The sequence below is a fragment of the Cebus imitator genome, unplaced genomic scaffold, assembly GCF_001604975.1.
Source record: "Cebus imitator isolate Cc_AM_T3 unplaced genomic scaffold, Cebus_imitator-1.0 Scaffold576, whole genome shotgun sequence".
NCBI classification, from domain to species: Eukaryota; Metazoa; Chordata; class Mammalia; order Primates; family Cebidae; genus Cebus; species Cebus imitator.
This window is the reverse complement of record NW_016107891.1, coordinates 1,006,530-1,021,442: the sequence shown is the minus strand read 5'-3', so window position 1 is coordinate 1,021,442 and position 14,913 is coordinate 1,006,530. Positions and strand designations below refer to the sequence as shown.

The window sequence follows — 14,913 nt, the reverse complement described above, 5'->3', positions numbered from 1 at the left end:
CATAAACCTTTTCATATGTCTCTCTTCACACACAAACTTTGGCAAGTGTTATTAGTCTGCTCTCACACTACTATACAGATACTACCCAAGACTGGGTAGTTTATAAAGCAAAGAGGTTTAATTGACTCACAGTTTCACATGGCTGGGGAGGCCTCAGGAAACTTACAATCTTGGTGGAACGGGAAGTAGTCACCTTCTTCACAAGGTGGCAGGAAAGAGTGAGTGTGTGAAGGAGGAACTGTCAAACACTTATAAAACCATCAGATCTCATGAGAACTCCCTCACTATCATAAGAACAGCATGACAGCATGTGGGAAATTGCCCCCATGGTCCAATCACCTCCCACTGAGTCCCTCCCTCGACATTTGGGGATTATAGGGATTAGAACTCAAAGTGAGATTTGGGTGGGGACACAGTAAAACCATTATCAGCACACAGACATACAGAGATTCTCAGGTTTTCCAGCAAGCTCTGACCTGTCCACCTATGTCAATGCCTCAAGTGAAAGCACTCAGGACTGTTCTTCTGGTACCGGCCTTTCAGACCTTCACTTCCGTTTTTCACACATTCGTGTAAGCTTGAATCCTGTATTAAACTCCTGGTTTCCATAACACTTGTCTTGGCTCTGCTGTCTTCACTGGATTCACACGGATAGACATGCCAACCATAACCACTACTTTACCCTGTTTATTATACTTGAGAAGATGGCATTGCAAGAAATAGACTTGCTTCTAATATAGAACACTTTGGTAGGGTCTAGGGCGCTGCTGTTACTGTTGTTATATTCATTTCCATCAAGATACCCTGGGAAGCAACCCAATATCTTTGTCTATTTTGAGGCCAGAAAAGATAGATACCAACAGAGTCAAGTAAGAAGAAACCATTATCTAAAGGCACACACATTCACTATTAAGGAAACTTTTGGATTGTGACAGTATTCGACTTTTTGCCAAGGGTTAGATGTAAAGAGAAATAGCTGGTGTCACTTCTTCCTTTATTCATAACAACCAAATAAACAAACATCTTTTCTTTTTCTCTGTTAGAGAATGGATACTTCAGTTGAAACCTGAATGAAGCCTAGGGAGAACTTAAATAGGCTGTTTTTAAGTTACTGCAGCCTGTACAAAAACATATTCTATACCTGACTTTAGCCACCTTACATTCAGAGGTCCTAATTATGATTATTTTGTGACTTATTTGTGTATTTTTTACCTGTTTTTCTTTTATTTCTCTTTAGCTAACCCTGTTTGCTATATTGAATTATTCCCTCCCACTGTTATGCCTTTGCTTTGAGTCATCTTTTTCAGAACCAGTCATTTAACTTTAGATAGAAAGATTTTTCAGAATTGTGCTAAACTGGATGAAAATCTCTCAGGTTCTTTTTTTAGTTCTGTCTAAATCATGGGCTCAATATGATAGTTGTGAAGGCTGTGTGATCATTTCAGAATCTTTCCTTGGTTTCAGTATGGGCTATATATTTTTAACGTTCATTTGTGTCTTGGTTTTGAAGAAATTCTACACACCTGAGATTATGCTATTGATTTTTTATGGAAAGGCTCCACGTAACACTTCTTAATATATTTTCAGCATAAGTAAAATATTTTTGTTCTGTACACAATGGCAAATGTCATCAGAAGAAATCAGGTTCCAGAAAGAACTTTTAAAACACACAAATCATTGTATTACTCTTGAATTTTATTAACGTCCTCAGTTTGTGCATCATTTAAAATGAGACATGTGCTTTAAAAAGCATTCTTATACATAAATAGACCAAGGAACACTTAGGTAATTGATCCCTAAAACATGCACATCAATTTTATTCGGGTATGTATAAGAAGGGAAAATAAGCATTTGGAAATTATTCAGGAATGCCAAATGTTTTTCTGGAACAGATGTATTTTCCAACAGGAAATGCTGATGCAATTAAGAGGCATTAGTGTTGATAAAGGATACTGGAAAAACATTTGTGCTATGCTAGATAAACAAGAAAAGAGTTCAAGTGGGCCTAAGATACATGTCAAATAAATGAATCAGGTAGCATGAATTGAAAGGTTTGGATGGAAGAACAGGTACCATGAGCGAGATTATGGGACACATATATGTTCAAGGCACATGACTAGGCTAAACAGGTGGCTAGATTCTACAGACTAATTTGTTTATTCATTGAGAAAGTGTAAACTGTAATATAATTTCAATTTAATGGCACTTATTGATAAATAAATGCTATTGGATCTAGGGTAGAAAATGTCTTCCTTTCAGATACACACCAAAAATACATACTAGGTAACAGATGCCAGTAGCCATATGATTACAGTCCAATTTTCTTACCCTGCAGTTAAATGGTTGTTAAACTGTTTTGTATTAATTCTATACCTCATACTGTCTATTCTCTTTAAAGTTTCACAAAAGAATTCTTCAAAACTAGGCAGATTTAAGAATTTATTAAACCATAAAGAATGCTCAAACTATTATTCGACAGGAGTCAAGCCCAAGCCCTGGAGTTGACTGCTGACCATATTCAGTTTGGGCTTTTCCCAGAATGGAAACATTTTTCCCACACTACCTCCCTTTGCACAGCTAAAATGCTAGTACGTCCACTGTGGTTCCCTTCTTTTTCTCTGGCAAGTCAGAGGAATTTACCTCCCCACCCCCTCTACTACACATTCTATTAGCGACACAATTGCCCCAAATATTCACAGAAGAAAAAGGAATATATTTTTAAAAACTACAACCTTCAACAATATTTAAACCTTCATCTTCTCAAATCAACAGCAATGGAAAAACAGAAGATATCGAGCTATCTGTATCGTAAATGATCAGTACTCTGAACTTTATTCCTGAAAGTGAATACTAGCGGGACAAGGATAATTCTGTGTGCTTCTAATGGGCTAGCAAAATGTTCCCCATCTAATTGAAATAAGAATGTTTCATAGTTTACTTGTCTGAGTTCTTAGAAGCAAGCAGCACCAACATCATTACAATTTCCCAAATAACAACTATTATCCATTTATATTGTTTTGAAGCACCTAAAACTTCTCAATAACAAAAGACATTAAGATGAGATGTTAGCAATACTATCTCTTGAATACTTTTGTGTGCGCATACAAAGTTTCTCCATAGTTTTAGTAGATAGCTCGTAAGACTAGTGGCGACAGTTTTGTGCAATTAAAAACAAAAATGTTTCTCTAAATAGATGACACTAGTTAACAAACCAAAGAAATAAACAAAAGCCTTTTTAAGGCTACTGCTGCAATGAATGGTTCAATCTGAAGTTTACAGGAATAAACTGGTTGATAAGACAAAGATAAATCTGGAGGCATAGAACAAGATTTTAAAAAGTGAGAAGAGGGTTGAAGAGACTGGCAGATACCATCTGTCAGTATGTGAAAGGCTTGAGTCACATGGATTGCTTTTAACTCCTTGTTCTCTCATATCCTTAGTTAATGTTAACTTTTTCTTTCTTATTTCTTCACACAGCTTGGCCATGTAAATCCACCACAGAGAGGTGAGACAATGATATAGATGAACACCTGGAAGGAGGAGGCGGGCAATTTTATTTTCTTGACTCATATTCTTCTAAATAACATATATAAGAAAGTAGAACCTTATTAAGAAATACTTCTTATTCCATTAGAGAAGAAGTTATAAAGTAATGAAACACACAAATCATGTATTTTCCAAGACAGAAGTGTAGTTAAAATTGTTCTTTTTGATATAACTCACACCCACTTGAATTCTAGCGTTTTCTTCAGTGGGAGAGAAAGCAGTGGGGTTGTTGCTCTTCAGTGGTAACTTGGCAGAATCAAGGCTCATTGAGCAACTCTTACTGATGTGCCAGTAACAAGTCATAAAACATCACAAATAACCATAATTCTCCTGAAGTATGATTTCATTAACTATATTTTTAGGTTTTGCACATGAATTTTTGATTAATATAAGATATAATTTTTAATTAATATAATATTTTAGAAGCCTGAGTAGAAGCCTTTCATCTGTATCACTTATGAGCAAGAACATTGCTACAAACTCTTCAGTGGATAACGACACAATAATTACGACGACCAAATCAAAGAAAAGCAGATGATACAAGTAACACTGCAAAAATGCTGGTGCTATTACAGATGTGTTTGCTTTTTAATTCTAGAATTATAATTTTAAATTATGATATGAAATAGTCACTACTTGTTCATATTATTACATTACAAAAAATAGATTTTAAACATTAGGTTCACTACGTTAGTCACTTTATTTTGATTTTTTGATTGTTTTTGTAGAGATAGGGTGTCACTATGTTGACCAGGCTGGTTTCAAACTCCTGGCCTCAAGCAATCCTCCCACCTCAGCTTCCCAAAGTGCTGGGATTACAGGCATAAGCCACTGTGCCTGGCTTTGTTTTGCTTTAAATTACAACTTTTTGAGATCTTTAAGTGACTGATTTCATTAATTGCAAGCTTGGAAAAAGATGTATTTACGAATTGCATGCCCTTCACTCTAAAAGTAAGCAAAGCATTTTTCCTTGTAGGGAACTATAAATATTGCCAGGGTTGGGGCAGATTACAGTAGATTCTGTTTATTAATGAATAGGTTGAGCTTCTGACATCATATTCACACACACACATACATATGCCACAATTGTAAAATTTACCAACTTGATATAAAATTGACTATTTGTCACAGCTGTAATATAAGGATTTTTCCAGCTGAAGTACATCTAGTTAGGTGACAATACCTTTTGGCAAAGATTGATATTGCATTTAGAGCTGTGCTCTGCATGTCCTAAGTAATCAGTAAATATATTCTGAAATTAACAATAATTCAGCTGTACAAATCAACCTAAATTTCCGGACCAAATAATAAGAAGCTAAGCTCAGGAGCCTAAAATGTGCCATTAGAAAGAAGAGCCTGAGCAAGGAACCATTGAAGGCGATGACAATTACTTCCGGTATCAAATCTATAGATTTATGACTGTTCTTCTCTTTTAGATAAATCCAGCTGTCTAAGGCAGAGGACCCTCAAGCTGTGCTCAAGGAGAAGGAGGGTCAGAGGTATCTGCTTGGAGGTAAGCTTTGGGCTTCTGGACATGACTGGATGATGGGGAGGAAAGGCAACTTTATCTGGCCATGAACTACCACAGAATAAAGCACCCCCCATCTGTTAGCAATAGTTCTTTAATTTGTGGTTTAGGACCTCTTTACACCCTCAAAAATTACTGAGGACTCCAAATGGTTCTTGTTTAAGGGGGATTATAATTATCAGCATTTGCCATATTAGAAATTAAAACTTTAAAAATACATAATTAATTTAAAAATGACAATAAACCTATTACATATAAACAGAAATATCTTTATTTAAAATAACTACATTTCTGTGAGGTCAGTTTTATATGTCTCTTTATATATACTAATTCTCAATAGGAAGGAGGAGTTTAAATAGAGATATTTCATAGTGACTTCATAGGAAAGGCACTGCCTGGTCATCTGTTTCACTATTAAAAGGCATATGTAGCTCATTTCAGAGTGTTAATCACTGAGAAAGAATTCTAGAACCTACTTTCTTAGAGACTGAAAAATAAAGCCACACACTAAAAGGACAAAAACTTACAATTGATACGATGATAATGATGATAGTGAGCTTGAGGTTCTTCATACACATGGCTCGGGCAAGATTTCTGCTAGTAGTTTTGAAGGTGACAGACTAGAAAAGAAGCAAGAATTGTTTTAACCCTGGCACCAACCATGTGAATGATTTGCAGTAACAGCATTTTACTTCCATTAATTCTGCTGAAGTCCAATGATCTCTCTTTACAAGTAGAGACTGGCCATTTATACTCAATAGTTGCCAAAAGCAACACTCTGCCAGGTCTATCATAAGCAGTATGAGCCTAATGGAAAGTCTTCCCTCTTTTTTCTTCTCCAATGCAGCAACATTTTCCTCTCTATACTTCTAATAAGAAAGGCTCCTTTAAAGTCAGCTGACTGCAAGAACATTCTCCTATTCTGCCCAGTATAATTCTGGGACTTTGAGCCATAAAAACCTGTTTGATTTCTGTAGGAAGATACGTATTTACTTTTGTGAGAGCCAAAACCCATAGAACTTCATTCCTTCTGCTATCCATTTTCTTTTGCATAATCAATTTCTCAATATCTACTGAACGATTCCCACCAGATACAAGGGATTTAAAACAAAAAGGCAACCAACCAACCAACCAACAAAACTCCCTAATAATCCAGCAATTCCACTCTAGGTATGTACCCAACAGATGTATGCACAAATTCACCAAAAGACATACAAAAATGTTTTGGACAGCACTACTTTTCATATCTTAAACTGGAAACCACCCAAATGCCTATCAATTGTACAATGCATAAATAAATTGTAGGAGAGTCATACCATGGAATACAATACAGTAATGAGAATTCACAATCTATGACTACGTTTACATAATTTACAATCTACATGTCACAGATAAATCTCACCAACATCATTTTGAGCAATAGAAACTTGACAGAATACTTGCTATATTTTATTTATTTATATATTTTTTGAGACAGGGTCTTGCTCTGTCACCCAAGCTGGAGTGCAGTGGCACAATTACGACTCACTGCAGTCTCGACCTCCTGGGCTCAAACAATCCTCCCACGTTAGCCTCCTGAGTAGCTGGGACTATAGGTGTGTACCACCACTCTCGGCTCCTGCCATATTTTATTAATCTATATGGAGAAATCAGGACAGTGGTCACCTTTGGAGGGGAGTAGTGACTAGAAGAAGGCAGAAGGGAGCTTCTGGGGTACTGTTCATACTCTAGTTCTTAATTTGGGTATTGGTTCTACATGGTATGTTCACTTTATGAAAATACAACAAGTTGTATGCTTACAGTTGATGTATTTATGTATATTACACTTCAACATATCGGTTTTTAAAAATCCACTCCCTTAACCATACATTCCTCTCCAACCACATTCTCCACAAAGTCTCTGCAGTAGAACAACTGACAGTGGCACCAGCCTTTGGGTTTCACTTGCTGAAGACTACACAGGATGCCACCTGGAGGCACAGACCAAAACTGATTACATCTAGAACTAAATATATATGTTGAATAGAATATATGCATTGACTAGAACTTTTGAGAAGAACCAGTGGTTAAAGTGAGGAGACAAAAAAAAGCAATGGGGTCAAACAGTCCTTAATGGAGCTAAGTTAATATGGGAAACAAGATAGAATAATACTAATAAAAAATTTCCAATAAGTATCCTCAGATACAAGACATAATTGCACTAATTTTAAACAAAGTCATCAGAGGACATGAAAAATTAAATAATATTCAAAAAACTATATTTTAATAAAATGACTGGCATAATTTTTTAAATGCAGAACATAAATGACCAAAAACAGCTTCTGCAGTAACAACTCAAACAATTTGCTCTGAAAACAGGGCAAAATGTCTAGGTTGTAAATTATGAAAGATGTAAGATACATGGAAAACTGATCAAGCAAATCCAGGATCAATTTATACAATCAACAGACATTTAACATTTATTATGTGCCTGGTACCGATTTAGGCACCTATTAGCAGTCACAGGAGAGAATACAGCCAAAAGACAAGGATCAATAATCCAAGGACTAACCGAAGAAAATATCCCCAAACTAAGACAGACTTGAATCTTCAGACTAAAAGGCCCTACCTACCATGTGGTAAGAATATTGAAAAAAGTCAAATGTTACACTTTTAGTAACATCTAAGAACTCCAAGCTTTTATTTCTACTCTACTTTTATTTTTTTCTGCCTTGAAGTATAATTGGCAAATAAAAATGGTATATATTCAAGGTATGTAATGTGATATTATGACACATGTATACATCATGAAATGATTACCATAATCAAGTTAAGTAAAATATCTATCACCTCACATAGTTACTTTTTTGGGTGTGTGGTGAGAATGCTTGAGATCTATTTATATAACATATTTCAAATATTCATTATTAACTATAGTTGCCATGTTGTATGTCAGATATCCAGAACTTATTCATCTTATAACTGCAAGTTCATACACTTTAACGAACAACTCTGTCTACCACCCCCAGCAACCACTGTTCTACTCTTTGCTTTTATGAACTCGACATTTTTTAGATTCCATATATAAGTGAAATTATACAGTACTGTCTGTGTCTGGTATATTTCACTTAATATAATGTCCTCTAGTTGCATTCACATTTTAGAATTTTTTTTCCTATTCTTTGAAAAATGCTATTGGAATATCAATAGAGGTTGTGTTTAATTTTGTATTGCTTTGGGCAGTATGGACGTTTTAATAATATTGATTCTTCCAATCCAAAAACAGGATATCTTTCCATTGATTTGTGTCTTTTTGAATTTCTCTCATCAATGTTTCATAGTTTTCATTGTACACATTTTTTATATCCTTGGCTAAATTTATTCCTATTTTACTCTTTTTGATGCTATCATAAATGGGATTTAAAAATTTTTCCTTTTTTTTTTTGAGATGGAGGTCACCCCTCTGTCACCCAGGCTGGAATGCAGTGGTGTGATCATGGCTCTCTGCAGCTCTGAATTCCAGGGTTCAAGCAATTCTCCATCTTCAGCCTCCCAAGTAACTAGGACTACAGGCATACCCCATCACACCCATTTTTGTTTTGTTTTGTAGAGATAAGGTCTCACTATGTTGCCCAGGCTGGTCTTGAACTTCTGGATTCTAGAGATCTTTTGGCTTTGGCCTCCCAAAATATTAGGATTATAGGTATGAGCCACCATGCACAGCCTTGATTTCCTTTTCTAATAAATTAAAATCTAGATATTAACAGTGTGATTTAGGGGAGGGGAAAGTCACCCAGGAAAAAAAATAAGTGATTTAGGGGGATTTGGATCACGTCCAGTGGAGCTGGAGACAGATCAAGCCAGAGGGCAGTCAGTCAATAATGCCTACATAATAAATAAAACCCCAATAAAAACTCTGAACACTAAGGCTTGAGTAAGTTTCCCTGTTGGGCAATGCTCTGTACATGTTGTCACATGTTGATACCAGGAGAGTAATGTGTCCCGACTCCATGGGAGAGGACAACAGAAGCTCTACATTTAGTATCTTCCCAAACTCCACCCTATGCACTTTTTTGCTTGGCTGATCTTACTATGTATAATTTGCCTATAATAAACCATAACTGTGAGTATAATAGTGTTCATGGAGTACTATAAATCCTCCTAATGAACTATCAAACCTGAGGGTGGTTTGGGGAATCCTCCAAATTTGCAATTGGTGTCATAGGTGAGGGTGGACTTGACTAAACTGTGTAGCTGTTCATGCCATGGCTCCATTGTGAGTGGATGGCTTAACTGAGATCCTGTTGCTCTGCCCCTCTGCATTGCCAATCAATTTGGCCTTGAAACCTCACTAAGTTCTTTAAGCCATAGTACCCTTTTTTAACTTCTTTCCATCCAACATCAGACAAGAGTATCTGGGAATGAGCCTCCCCAGTGACATGGGATACACTTACATCTAAAATGCTGATCAATGCTTTCAGAAGAGAAAGATTTTGATCAAAAGGGGGAAATGAGAAAACAAAAACAACTCAGAGTAGTCTGAGCTATGTGAGGTATATAAAATTTATCAAGCCCAGAAGACACGAGTATGGGACATTAGTCATACCCCCCACACAATTCCCAGAGGGGCAACTGTTAAAAGGCATTTTGTGGCCGACAAGCTGCCTCACCCATTATCTCCATTTTCCTGGAATGTGTGATACCAAGAACAATGTATAGCCAATCAATCAATAGCTTACGTTATTTTAATGTAAATTCTTGGTAAACAAATTAGATACTGCCTCTCCTTTTTTCCTTTAAAAACCCACTTGTAACTGCTGCTAATCAGAGCATACATTCAGGGCAACTTGAATCTATGCTCCTGGGCTGCAGTTCTCAAACTTGGCCCAAATAAAAACCCTGTAAAATGTATAATTGTTGTACTTCTCAGATGCCTAAATTCTTCATGCACTGAAATGCGGCAATAATCAGAGAATTTTGAGAGAAAATGATCTTAATCCTAGAATTCTACACCAGTCAAAACACTGTTCAAATATGAGACCAAAATAACACTTTTGCTCTTGAAGGGATTATCACCCATAAACTCATATGAAGAAAACGTGTGGGGATACACCAAAGAGTAAATCACAATAAATAATTAAAGAAAGAGGAAGATGATGTGGATGAGAAAAAGCAGTGAGCAATGGAACTAATAAATCTGAACATAGTTGTGTGATTCAATAGGTTGTAATGGAGATTCCTCCACCATCATCAGGTCAACATCTGAACACTGACAAACTACCTGTTTAAAACAAGTTCACCTATAAAGAACAATTGTTACACTTTGCCAAAGCTTCCCTTGGGGCTGGGATGGGGGTACGTAGAAAAAAAACCAAGATATAAAAGTCCCTGTCAGAATGACAAAGGCAAGCTGAACAGCCAGCCTGATGGTCTCTTCACTCCACATAGATAGTTTCATTTCAGCCTTGGGAATCTGTGAGTCCTATACCTTTATAGTGGGCTGAATGGTGGCACTAAAGATATGCCCGTGTTCTAATCCCTGTGAATACGACATATGTGATATTATCTGGAAAAAGGGTCTTTATGGATGTGATTATATTAAGAATCTTGAGATGAAGAGAGTATCCTGGATTATCCATATGAGCCCTAAATGACATCACAAATGTCTTTATAGGACGAAAGTAGGTGGAGACTTGACACACATGCAAAGGAGAAGGTAATGTGAACACAGAGGCAGAAACTATAATGATACAGCCATAAGCCAAGAAATACTGGCAGCCACCAGAAGCTGGAAGAGGCAAGGAACAGATTCTCTCACAGAGCTTCTGGAAGGAGTGTAGCCCTGCTAACACTTTAATTTTAGCCCAGTTAAATTGATTTTGAACTTCTGAAATTCAGTAGTGAGAAAACAAATTTTTTGTTGTTTTAAGCCACCAAGTTTGTGATAATTTGTGACAGCAGCCACAGAAAGCTAATAACCATATATAAAATGTTGAAAACCAAACATAAAAAGACACTCTTAAAACCAGCCAAAGAGGGCAGTTGTGGTGGCTCATGCCTGTATTTCCAGCACTTTGGGAAGCCAAGGAGGGAGGATCACTTGAGCCTAGGACTTTGAGACCAACCACAGCAACACAGGAAGACCCCCGTCTCTACAAAAAATTTTAAAAACTAGCTAAGTGTGATGGTGCATGCCTGTGGTCCTACTTGGGAAGGTAAGGCAAGGCAGGAGGATCACTTGAGCCTGGGAGGTGACGGCAACAGTACACCGTGATCGTGCCACTGCACTCCAGCCTGGATGACAGAGAGAGACCCTGCCTTAACACAAACACAAAAACAAACAGCCAAAGGTGGGGAAATAATCATTTTTCAAGTAAGACGAAGAGAGATGACAACCTCTTCAAGAACATATGAAAACCAGAGAAAAATGAAATGGCATTTTTAAAGCACTGAAATATTTTTTAAAACTGCCATTGTAAAAAACTAAAAAAACTATATGCAAAGGAAGTATCCTTCAAAAAAAGATTAAATAGATTTTCAGACAAAGGCTTAGAGAATCTCTCATCAGTAGATCAATACTATAAGAAACAATAAAAGAACTTCTTCAGTTTGAAGTGAAAAAAAATTGTACATGGAAATAGAACTGCAGAAAGCAAAAAGAACAACAGAAAGAATTACAGGCATATCTCCTTTTATTGTACTTCACGTTATCACACTTCATGGATGGTTTTTTTTTTTTTAAACAAATCATGGTCTATGGAAACCCTGTGATGAGCACCATTTTTCCTTTTTTTATGCTTAGCCTGCACTTTTTTTTTTTTTTTTTCCTTTTGTTAAGGTTTCTTAAGTAGGTATATACATGCCATGGTGGTTTGCTGCACCCATCAACCCATCATCTATAATAGGTATTTCTCCTAATGCTATCCCTTCCCCAGCCCCTCACCCCCCTACAAAGGCCCCAGTGTGTGATGTTCCCCTCCCTGAGTCCATGTGTTCTCATTGTTCAACTCCCACTTATGAGCAAGAACATACGGCAGCACAGTTTGTCTAACAGCATGTACTCACTTCATGTCTGTTTTTTGGTAATTCTTATAACATTTCAAACTTTTCATTGTTTTCATTCTACCTGTTATGATGACCTGTGACCTTGGATGTTACTATTGTGATTGTTTTAGGGTGCCATATACTGTGCCTATATAAGATGATGGGGCTAACTGACAAATGTTGTGTTTTCTAACTGTTCCACTGACCGGCTATTCTCTCATCTCTCTCCCTCTCAGGCCTCCCTATTTGCTGAGACACAAAGATATTGAAAATAGGCCAGTTAATAACCTTACAATGGCATTTATGTATTCAAGTGAAAAGAAGAGTCACACATCTCTCACTTTACATCAAACGAAAAAATTAATTAAGCTTAGTGAGTAAGGCATATCGAAAGCTGAGATGGGCCTAAAGCTAGGTATCCTGTGACAGTTAACCGAGTTGTGAATGCAAAGGAACACCTGTTGAAAATTAGGAGGGCTACTCTACTGAACACACAAATGATAAACCAAAACAGCCTTACTGCGGATATGGAAAATGTTTTAGGGGTCTGGATGGAAGATTAACCCAGCCATAACATTTCTTAGGCCAAAGCCTAATCCAGAGCAAGGCCCTAACTCTTCAATTCTATGAAGGGTGAGAGAGGTGAGGAAGGCGCAGAAGAAAAGTTGAAAGCTAGCAGAAGTTGGTTCATGAGGTTTAAGGAAAGAAGTCATCTCCCCAACATAAAAGTATAAGGTGAAGCAGCAAGTGCTGATAGAGAAGCCACAGTACGTTATCCAGGAGACCTAGAGATCATTGATAAAGGTGGGTATACTAAAAACAGATTTTCAATGTAAACAAAACACATTTCTTTTGGAAAAAGATGCCATCTAGGACTTCCATAGAGAGAAACCAATGCCTGGCTTCAAAGTTTCAAAGGATAAGCTGACTTTTATTAGGGGCCAATGCAGCTGATGGCTTTAAGTTGAAGCCAATGATAATTTACCATTCTGAAAAACTAGGCCCCTTAAGAATTATACTAAATTGATTTTTTGAAGGTTTTTTTTGTGTCTCTATCTCCTTCAGTCCTGCTCTGATCTTAGTTATTTCTTGTCTTCTGCTAGGTTTTGAGTTTTTTTGGTCTTGCTCCTCTAGCTCTTTCAATTTTGACGATAGGGTGGTGATTTTAGATCTCTCCTTGCTTCTCATGTGGGCATTTATTGCTATATATTTTCCTCTAGAGACTGCTTTAAATGTGTCCCAGAGATTCTGGTATGTTGTGTCTTCATTCTCGTTGGTTTTGAAGAAGATCTTTATTTCTGCCTTCATTTCATTGTTTATCCAGTCAACAGTCAAGAGCCAGTTGTTCAGTTTCCATGAAGCTGTGCAGTTCTGAGTTAGTTTCTGAATTCTGAGTTCTAACTCAATTGCACTGTGGTCTGAGAGACTGTTGGTTATGATTTCCGTTCTTTTGCATTTGCTGAGGAGTGATTTACTACTAATTATGTGGTCAATTTTAGAGTAGGTGTGATGTGGTGCTGAGAAGAATGTATATTCTGTGGATTTGGGGTGGAGAGTTCTGTAAATATCTATTAGGTTTGCTTGATCCAGGTCTGAGTTCAAGTCCTGGATATCCTTGTTAACTTTCTGTCTCATTGATCTGTCTAATATTGACAATGGGGCGTTAAAGTCTCCCACTATTATTGTGTAGGAGTCTAAGTCTCTTTTTAAGTCATTAAGAACTTGCCTTATGTATCTCTGTGCTCCTGTACTGGGTGCGTATATATTTAGGATCGTTAGCTCTTCTTGTTGCATTGATCCTTTTACCATTATGCAATGTCCTTCTTTGTATCTTTTGATCTTTGTTGGTTTAAAGTCTATATTATCAGAGACAAGAATTGCAACTCCTGCTCTTTTTTTGCTCTCGAATTGCTTGGTAAATCTTCCTCCATCCCTTTATTTTGAGCCTTTGTGTATCCTTGCAGAAGCTGGTTTTTCGAAAAGATCAACAAAATAGACTACTAGCCAGATTAATAAAAAAGAAAAGAGAGAATAATCAAATAGATGCAATAAAAAACGATAAAGGGGATATCACCACAGATTCCACAGAAATACAAACCACCATCAGAGATTATTACAAACAACTCTATGCACATAAACTAGTAAACTTGGAAGAAATGGATAAATTCCTGGACACTTGCCTCCTCCCAAGCCTAAACCACGAAGAAGTCAAAACCCTGAAGAGACCAGTAACAAGGTCTGAAGTTGAGGTAACAATTAATAGCCTACCACCCCAAAAAAGCTCAGGTCCAGATGGGTTCACAGCCGAATTCTACCAGACATACAAAGAGGAGCTGGTACCATTCCTTCTGAAACTATTTCAAATAATCCAAAAAGAGGGAATCCTTCCCAAATCATTTTATGAGACCAACATCATCTTGATACCAAAACCCAGCAGAGACCTCAGCAAGAAAAGAAAACTTCAGGCCAATATTCATGATGAACATAGATGCAAAAATCTTCAAGAAAATACTGGCAGGCCGATTGCAACAGCACATCAAAAAGCTTATCCACCATGATCAAGTAGGCTTCATCCCAGGGATGCAAGGCTGGTTCAACATACATAAGTCGGTAAACGTAATTCACCACATAAACAGAACCAAAGACAAAAACCACATGATTATCTCAATTGATGCAGAGAAGGCCTTTGACAAAATTCAACAGCCCTTTATACTAAAAACCCTCAATAAACTAGGTATTGACGGAACGTTATCTCAAAATAATAAAAGCTATTTACGACAAACCAACAGCCAATATCATACTGAATGGGCAAAAAC

The 14,913-nt window shown here is 36.9% G+C and overlaps 1 protein-coding gene across 3 annotated transcripts in view; it reads right to left on the bottom strand.

The window, feature by feature from the left end:
* Positions 1–1,677: 1,677 nt before the first annotated feature.
* The window catches only part of VAMP7 (vesicle associated membrane protein 7), a 54,735-nt gene continuing 41,499 nt past the window's right edge, over positions 1,678–14,913 (bottom strand). For all 3 annotated transcript variants that reach the window (XM_017516229.2, XM_017516232.2, XM_017516231.2), the window contains 2 exons: positions 5,602–5,694; positions 1,678–3,530 (listed from right to left, as the gene is read on the bottom strand). In XM_017516229.2, coding sequence (XP_017371718.1) covers positions 3,462–3,530; positions 5,602–5,694 — 162 coding nt within the window. In that variant the 3' untranslated portion in view covers positions 1,678–3,461. The remainder of the gene's footprint in view (positions 3,531–5,601; positions 5,695–14,913) is intronic.